This window comes from Numenius arquata, chromosome 25, assembly GCF_964106895.1.
Source record: "Numenius arquata chromosome 25, bNumArq3.hap1.1, whole genome shotgun sequence".
Taxonomy (NCBI): Eukaryota; Metazoa; Chordata; class Aves; order Charadriiformes; family Scolopacidae; genus Numenius; species Numenius arquata.
Genome location: NC_133600.1, coordinates 6,208,306 through 6,217,514, shown reverse-complemented (window position 1 = coordinate 6,217,514; position 9,209 = coordinate 6,208,306). Strand labels below are relative to the sequence as shown.

The following is a 9,209-nucleotide window of genomic DNA, read 5'->3' as shown; positions in this document are numbered from 1 at the left end:
TGGGGTGATACAACGGAACGGGGGTGACAGACCTCCCCCCTCACTAGAGCCAGCCCCAGCGTTGCGTGATCGTGTCAGAACACACTGGAGCAGGAAGGTGTTTAGTTTCACGGTAGCCTTAGATCAAGGAGGATGGAAAGACGGATTCTGACCAACAGCTCCAAACTGTCCCTGCGGAACAGTGGAAGTTCCAGGATTTCCCTCAGTCAGGCCAAAGTCCTCACTGGGTCTGTGACAAGTTTGTGACTGGAGACTCTCACTGTGACAGCGGCTCTGACCGAGCCACGGGCGCTGGGCAAGCCTGGTGAGCAGTCAGAAAACTATTTACATCTCCGATGCCAATGAGGCCAAAATCTGTGACCGATAAGGACACTTGCGCAGGGGCCACCACTGCCTCTGGGTCTCTGTCCAAATCCACAGGGCCAGCAATTAAAGGCAAACCCTCATTAATGTCTGCAGGGAGAGTGAAGTCCATGGTTATCGTCTCACCAGAGCTCTGCAACGTCTCCTGCTTCTCTGCCAGTCCTGGTCCTGCCGGTGGCAGAGCGTAGAGCCCCGCTTCTGAGGGGGGGACAGTATGTTGCGTGCAGGGAGCTGAGATGGCGCCTGAGGATGTCTCCTCAGCGGGGTCGAAGGAACAATTCGTCTCAGAAGGAGTGCTGCACTCGTAGCCCTGCCCCGACTCGCTCATGCTGCCCAGGCTGCAGGCCGTGCTCTCCACGCTCAGGGGCTCTGCGCCGCAGGGGAGACGCACAGGCAGGGAGGGACAGTAAGTGAAAGAAAGCTAGAGTGAGTCCATAACACAAAAAAACACAATCCAGTTCAATCCCACCTAATCACAACAGTATTTGCTTGATGGCACAAATGTTTCTTTATTATAGCAACCAAGATCTCTGCCAGCATGTAGTGAAGAAAGGCAAGATGCAGACAGCAGATGGGAGGCCATCAGTGTTTCTATGGAAATTAAAGGAAATCTCACAGAGACACTCCAAGATAAGCCAAATGCTAAATCCTACACCCTCATGCCGACCGCCCCTGGGAGGTGCCTACCCAAAGCCCTCATCAGGGCAGGACGATGAGGGAATGAACCTATTCCAGCTCCCTGTGAGTCCCAGCTCACTCTGAAAGCAGTTCCCAGGAACTTTGTTCCCAGTTCTCCTTTGCCCACACCAAAATCTGCCCAGGACAAAGCAAGCCCACAGGCAAGCGCGGCGAGAAGAACAGCAGCTGGATAACGGCAAAGGGGGGGTCTGTGCTGCTAAGCAAGGGAGAGGCATTATCCCCACAGCAGAGAAGGAAAGGATGTTACCTGTGCTCTCCATTGTGAGCTGATCCTGACTGAAGTGAGGGTCCAGGCAGCTGGCTGCAGAGGGGATCGGTGGGGAGCCCCGAGAACGACTGCTGTTTTCTACTTCACCCCCATCCAAGTCATTGTCAGTGTAATCCCTGTGGGAAAGACAGATAGTAGTGCCACCACCTGTGGAGCAGAGAGACGCAGGCAGGGAGAATGGGGACAGATTAAAACCTGTTAACAAATAAAGCAACAGGGCTGCAGAGACCTCACTAGAAGGAATGTCCGTCCCTTCCTGTGCAGCCCAGCATGGACTCCGCACTGAGGCGATCACAGTTAACTGCATGGGGCCAAGCCCATCCCAGGATAAACCAGAACAGGCTCTGTCTTTCCAAAACAAAGAGCTCCAACCCCAGCGCTCTCCAAGCCTCTGCCCCCTCCGTAAGGAAATAAATGGTCAAATGTTCTCTCTGGGGATCAGCTTCCCAGAGCGGCTGCAGCAGGTTGTGACAATGTTAGTGTGACAGCAAGGAGCAAGTGCTGAGAAAATACTTTCCCACCCTGGAGGGATTTGAGATTTCAGGTATTTTCCTGTCTTGCACCAGAATTTAAAAAAAATAAAAATCTAATACTTCATCTAATGTTTTTAATTGATTCAATTTAAATATTTCACTTTGACCTCTTAAAATATTTCAGTTTCAACCTTTTCAAAAACTATTTTCTGTAATTAGCATACATTTCAGAGTGAAGAATTTGCCTCAAAGGGTGGCAGCAAGGAAAGACATTAATTCAGGTTCCAAACCACCAGAAATAGTGTATTTTTGAACTTAAAATACTTCCTTCCCAAAACCTCACTGAACTGAGCTATTTCCCGAGATCAGCTCTGAATCCCTGACCCCGGCCTTCATTTCTGCAGATGCATTTGTCTGAAACAAACCAGTATTTTCTGATACAAGAAAGTCCACATCCAAGCAAATAATTGCCTTATCTTCCCTCCCTGCACCAGCAGTGTTCACGTGCTGAGAACACCCACTGACCCCTCCATGCTCCCACCCAAGAAACCTCCTAGAGCAGAAAGCGCAGCCTTTTAAGCACAGGTACTTTGCAGCAGGAACCTTCACGGGGAGGTTAATATTACTAATTTTAGTGTGAGAATATTCCACGCACGTGGCTCCAGGGTGGAGGACGTACTTCTTCCTTCCTAGACGGGTCTGCTGAGTGAAGTAGTCATAGCGCTCTGATTTTTTCCACATGTAGTAATACTCCACGCACTCACCCACTGACCGGGTGCGGACCTGAGGAGACACACCACATTCAGAAGGCCACGCATTGATAGGTGCCTTATGGAGCAAGGACTATTCTCCCATTTAATCAGCACAGAAAATGAAGTGCATTACAGTAATTTATATTGCTACAGACACATCTATGCTGCAGAACAGAAGCACATACTGAGATTTCCAAGGTGGTAACTGGCCAGAGAAAGAACTCCCCACAGCACACAACTGCTCCTGCAGACCCCAGTGTGGGTTCACACTCGGTACACTCCTGCAGGACCTTCCTGCACGCCCAGCAGCACACTGAACACCAAGAGAGCAAACCTGCATCCATTTGCACTGGCCAGCACCAACATGCCCACAATTAATGCACGGTAGGACTGGACTCTCTGGTTCTGCCAACTCCCAGCACAGCAGCATATGTCCCGGGGCCCAGCTCTCCCTACAACAGCACCTTTCATTCTAGAGGACCCCAGGGGACTTTACAAAACATCCACATGCTCAACTCACTCATTCACAGAAGTACTGCAAGGGCTGAGAGTTTGGAAAGAACTTTTGAGACTCCAGAAAGGGCTAATCAGTAATTAACTGACATCACTCATGCAGGTCAGTGGTGTTTGTGACTTCTCCCACCTGGAAAATAAGGCAGAGCAGGGCAGTGAACAGCCCATCACCTGCGAGCGTGAGTCAACACAAAGCCTGGGGTGGGAACCCAGTGGTCCTGGACGTCCTGCATCAGCCAAGGCTCCTGACGCACCCCCTTCCCTTCGCCTTAGTAGGGCGCAGGGCTGAGCCTCCTTACCTTGTTCGCTTGGATAAGATGGAAGTTTTTCCCGTGCACCCTGAAGCCATGTTCAAAATTTCTACATTCTTCCTCACTCCAGGCACAAAGCTCATCTACGGCAGGAAGAAAGAGGAATTGGAGATGTACAGAATCTAGACTTACATGTGCTTTGATGTTTGGGGTAAAATCTAAATATGGGAGGGGTTCTCACCTCTGATAACCTTCACATTGAACCGTAACCTCCGCAGTGCCTCTTCTGCATTGAAATTGCACTTCACCAGTTCATACAAAGCCTAGGGAACAGAAGAAAATTACTGAGAGCACCTACCTGAGCAACACACCACAAACCAACCTACTCATGACTCATGTTTGTCTCGTAAAACTTATTTTTCCCAGGAGCTTCTTTGCCATTAACCCCAGCTCGACCATCAACACAGATTACTCCACTTTTCAAGGCACTGGTAACAAACCATGGGACTGAAAAGATACGGTTCCACCAGCAGCTCTGCAGATTTACAGGTGTGCCTCTGTGCTCCTGCAGGGTCACTGTGAGACCCTGACCTGGCTACCTGAGAAGAAACACAACTGCGCTGACGTTTCTTGGCCAAACGTTTGATCTACTGGCTTCAAAGACTGCTATAGAGGACAGATACAAAAGGATGCTCCTGCTGAAGCTCTGGCTCAGAGAGTTTGGGATACTGGGAGAACACAGTACAGAACAGAACAAAACAGCACCCATCACTCTGTACTTGCCCAGTCTGGTACATGCTTCCCACAAACATCTGTCACTGCACTGGAAGAAAAGTACTAAGCTAGAGAGGCCCGTGGTCCTATCCACTACAGCCTTCTACAGGCTTCCCAGCTGGAGGGGAAGTGTCTCCTGAGACTGCAGCCGAGCAGCACACCCTCACCTATCCAGGAATCGGGACCAGAGTTGGGTCTCGTTCTCTTTTAAGTGGGTCTCAGTCAGGATCTCTGTAGCAAACATTGCACCACGGGAGTATCTGTGGGCAGCAAGAAGCCCCTGCATGTACCTGTTCGTTGTCCTTCACCATCTCTCCCTCTGGCAGGCTGCTGATAGAGAGCTCCTCCCAGTGCCGCTTCACCGCGCGGTACAGGAACTCTTCAACCTCTCTCTCAGGGAGTATGTTTGGGTCCCAAAGCAGCTGATCCTCATTCTCATAGGCTAACAGAAAAAGCACTGAAATAAGCTAATCAGAGAACTCTGCTGCTTTTGAGAAATGCATGTTCGAACAGGCTCGTTTAAAGCCTGCTTGGGGGTAGCTGTGAATGTTGGTGTCCACACCGAGAGGTGCCAAGCCCAGAGACACAGAGCAGAACTGGTGAAGGAGGGCCCGCCCAGACGCCTGGGCCGGTAGCCCCACACCCAAGCAGGACCCATCAAGCCTTACCTTTCTCACCATGCCGGCTTAAGTGGAGGATGGGAACACTGGCTTGGTACTGAGGTCCAACCATGATCTCCTGAAACATCACCATAGAGCAGTGGTAAATTGAAATGGAAAATGCTCCACACAGGCACTGAGGTGTAATTCATGATTCAGGGACTATGACACCACGGGGCCGATTTATGTATCAGTAATCCCCGCTGTTACTATTGCTTCTAGGGAACCCTGACTATTTTATAGGGTAACTAAAAAGAGTTACTACCAGCCAGACAATACTTTGGGGACCTTAGGCATTTACATAGTTTTTATGTTAAAGATATATGGCAAACAGCTAAGGCTGGCGATAAAGGAATGCAGAACCTCTCCTACAACCTTCACAAACAGGATGAATTTGGAAGCCTGCTCCTCTCTTGTGTGTGATGGTTTCTTCTCAGCAAATCCTGCTGGGAATATCACACAGCATTTCACCTTTATAGGGCTACAGGCTGCAGCTTTAATTTACCAAGTCATAACAGCATTTTCCGTATCTGAAGCAGAAGATAATTTCAGATACAGATTCAAGATCCTATTAAAAAAAACCTCCTGTAACCCATTTTCACCACCTTCCCACAAAATGCAAGGCACTGAGCAAAAGAAAATAAAAGAAAGAAAATTTCTTGGGGAGATATCACAGTGTTTTGGTGTCGTGCTTTCCTCAGACTCAGGCATACTGCATTAGCTCCCCTTCCCAATGCGCTCGGATCGTTTACCTTCTTACACTCGTTGGATGGGATGGAATCCTCCTCTGAATCCTCAGCCATGGAGGAGGCACATGGAGATGAACAGGGCTCTTTGTCTTCATCAGCAAGGAAATTGTTTGCTTTGTGGGAAAGGAAAAGATGTGTAGTTATGAGATGTTTTTTTTCTACTGCTCTACGTTCCCTCTCCTTCCCTTCATTTTCTGTCTTAAAGTCGCTTTCAGAATGGTCCTCAGTGACAGCTTATCCCTATTTTATTTTTCTCCTTTTAAATAAAAGAATTTGTACACTCCCACTGGTTCGTTCTGCAGGCCAGCAGAAGGAGTAACATCACTCTATGCTGCGTCTGTCACACACTTTGGCTTCCCACGTATCCGAACATTTAGGAACTGCCAGAATACATCACACCACTAGTACTACTGAATTCATTTACTTCCAGAGATGTCAGATCAGGTACTGATCTTGCAGACTGCCATTACAGCAGGTAGCAAAAAAATTCTCACTTTCTCAGTGTTATGAGTTGCAGCTAAAGACAATTCTTCCTCATCCCACTGCTCATCTGTGCTCCATCACGTCCTAACCACTGCTCAGTAACACTACCAGCAACCAGGTTTACTTGCAGCCCCCAGAAGGAAAGTGGAAAAACTGATGTCAGGAAACTAAGTGACAAAATAAAGAAAAACATTCTTGCCCTACCCTGCACAGTAATAAAGAATGACTTAGAAATTAGCACCACATACAGCCAGGCTGGTTTGGGAATAGGTCTGATGCATCGTGGGATGTGACGGATGGAGTCAGATCATCAGCTGAAGACTGCGTCTCCTCCTCTTCTTCCCCTGAAAGCAAATCCTTCGCTATTTGCTCCTTTTAACAACAACAAGAAAGTGAAAAATATTTTTAAATTAAAAAAAAAGGCCTACAGGAAAGCATTTTGGGCCAAAGGTGGCCACATCCACAGATGTCCTCACCCTCCCATAGCATCTCCAAAGCCAGATTCCCTCTCACACTCCCCACCACCCCCAGATTATCTTCCCTAGAAGCATTTCTACAAGGTCCAAGAGTGGCTCCTATGGAAAAGGAGCAAGTGGCCCTTTCTGTAGAGCTCCGCTTACAGCAAATATCTTAAAGACTCTGGAATTTAAAAAAAAAAAAAAAAAGCTTTCTAAAGACTTTAGCTAGAACAGGAGGAGCCACAGCTTCACCTGGGATGATACAAAGCCTCCCTGACTCTCCACAGATCCACATCTACCTGCAAGACTCGTAACCCAAGGTCCATAAAGGGTTTTTACAGTGTTCTTTTTAAAACAGTTATGCTTTCTCTGGTCCCCTCTAAGGTCTTTGCATCCACATTTCTGCACCTTCTGTTTCTCACAAGGGACACGAGAACTAGGCAGGCCCCTTCCTCTGGCATCAAACCCCACCTGAAAAGAGCCACCTGATGTCTCAAGCTCCACAAAAGTAACCCACAGCAGAGGCTAACGGCACACACCCAAGCACAGAGCTGCTCTTACCTTATCCAGAGTCATATCCGGGAGGTTTGGAGAAATGTCATTGCTCTCACTGTCCTGCTCCGAGATGGGATCAGATGCCTCATAGCCATAAAGTGCAAGCAGCTCCTCAAATGGCATTTCACTGCTCTGAGCGAGAGGAGGACAAAGCTTCATCAGGAATGGAACAATCACCGAACACAACACCGGCTGTAGTGAACACAGAGATATGCAGAGGCAGTCACGGCAGCTCTGCTCCTCTGGGGGCTCTGAGCTGCCTTGGGTAATGCTGTGTAAGGGAGGCACAGTCTATCAAGACACCCCCCCCCCATGACCTTCTCAAAGGTATGGAGAAGCCAGGAACTTTCACCCCAAAGCAATATATAGTCCAGGGCATTTTTAAAATATTCTTATTTTTTGTACTAGGTTTCATGCTGGTGAGCAGATGCCAGGAAGCAGAACTGTATTTATACCAAGGAAGGAACAAATCCCTATTAGTCTTGTGCTGGACCTGAAGAGTCTTTGTCACCAAGAACACACTTTGTGTTCCACTAAGGCCTCTGTGGGACCACCCACAGCAGGACTACATCACCTCATCTTTGGTGTTCCTCCACTGTCAAATGGACACATACCCAGCAGCTGATGACTCTTCAGCAACATGAGCGAGGACCACCTCATCAGAGAGGCCACTTGGCAGAGGAGGACTCCAAGATTTGCTGCTGTTACCTGTTGTCAACCAATTCCTTCCTGTCTGAATTCAAACGTAAGGCTTGTTGATGGGTGGACCTAAACCCAGCACACCACCACCTGAGCAAGCGCACCGCCACCTGAGCAAGTCAGAGTTTCTCACAAAGGCTTTTGGTACCCAAACTGTCAAAGCAAACAAGAAAACCCAGCACCTAATTTCCCTTCCCGCCTTTACCTGAGAGGCGCTGATACTCTTCTCCAGCTCTTCTAAAGATTTCTGCTTCTCCTGACTATCATCGTCTTCTTCCCTTTCTTCCCGTACACCATAGTTCTGGGAAAGTATCTCTGCCAGGTTCAGTCGATGGTCGGCTGAGCCCATTGACACAACTGCAGGGATGAGAAGAAGGTGGGATATCAGCACCACCCTGGACCAGATCCTCAGACACGAGAACTCTTGGGACGCCCCCCTCGTGTGCAGCCATGGTGAGCCAGGGGAAGGGATGAGGTGGGAAGGAGTGAGAGGGGCCGGGGAACATGACTGAAAGAAGTCACTCCGTGACCGCTAAATTGCAAAGCCTGGTTCTCTGCACGTTCAAGTTCCACAACTGACTGAAAGCTGAATCTGAAGGTTTTGAGCATTTGTGTGTCCCTCCTGACTGGATTCACTAATGTCATAACATATGAACGCACACTGCAGCCTTTCCTTCGCCCGAGGCATTTTTAGGATAATTACCTCTTATTGCAAGAACGGTCAAATGGACACTTGTAGGAGCTTTGGCATCTTTAAGACTTTCCTTCTCTGTCAAATGGCATGGGAATCAACCAACAGGTTCGGAAGACGTTGGAAGGAGAAGGGAACAGACAGGCTGATCACAGGAGCCTTGTTTCCTCTGGAAACCAGACCAACAAACAGAAGCATATTTAAACTGTGGCTACCTGCTGCACTCTGAAGGCCAGGCTCTCCAGGACATAGACTGTGGGCTGGGTATGGCACCACCCTCGGGCTCTGCCTGCCAACCGAGGCCTTCAAGAAAAGAGAAAAATATGGCTGAGACATCTCTTCTTAAAAGTGTAACATGCCTCCAGCCACTTAACCCCACAAGCAAATGCAATTAATTTAATTTCAAGGCAAAAGTTAACAAAACCCACACAGGGTCACATTAGAAACTGCACTGTGCAAAAAGAGCTCCAGTCAAGTGTATTTAGCAGCTCTTCCCGGCCTCCTCTCCTCCGGGTTCATTACCCTCCCCTCAGTCTCTAACTGCATATGGCGGTGTTTCCATTTGATCTTTTTTATCTTCAGCACTCCACTAATTATTTATCCTCTCACCAGTTTAAGACCTCAGATCCTTATGGCTTACAATTTCACCTAAAAGAAGGATTTTGACCCTAATCCACATCCTGCTTGTTTGAACACAGCGCCTTTATGAGCCAACCCACTCTCTGGAGCAGCAATCGGAAGAAGTGGCCACCAGACGCTGGCTCTCCCTACGCCCCCCTGCATCCAACAGGCTCAGAGTGGGGGGCAGCAAAGAAATCTAGA

General features: G+C 48.5%; 1 protein-coding gene across 1 annotated transcript; it reads right to left on the bottom strand.

Moving 5' to 3' along the window:
• Positions 1-256: 256 nt before the first annotated feature.
• On the bottom strand, positions 257-8,723 carry MIER2 (MIER family member 2). The gene is made up of 12 exons (XM_074163821.1): positions 8,603-8,723; positions 7,902-8,053; positions 7,004-7,129; positions 6,233-6,356; positions 5,505-5,614; positions 4,762-4,831; positions 4,384-4,535; positions 3,561-3,642; positions 3,368-3,462; positions 2,459-2,586; positions 1,310-1,446; positions 257-732 (listed from the first exon to the last, which is right to left on the bottom strand). The coding sequence occupies exons 1-12, from the start codon at positions 8,721-8,723 to the stop codon at positions 257-259; spliced, it is 1,773 nt and encodes a 590-aa protein (XP_074019922.1).
• Between the last annotated feature and the right edge of the window lie 486 nt (positions 8,724-9,209).

Coding starts and splice junctions, on each gene's coding strand:
- MIER2 (XM_074163821.1), bottom strand. CDS start 8,723: ATGTCTCAGCCATATTTTTCTCTTTTCTTGAAGGCCTCGGTTGGCAGG. Junction 7,130..7,901: donor AGAGTATCAGCGCCTCTCAG/GTAAAGGCGGGA, acceptor CCTCTCGCTCAG/AGCAGTGAAATGCCATTTGA. Junction 5,615..6,232: donor ATTCCCAAACCAGCCTGGCT/GTATGTGGTGCT, acceptor TTTCCCACAAAG/CAAACAATTTCCTTGCTGAT.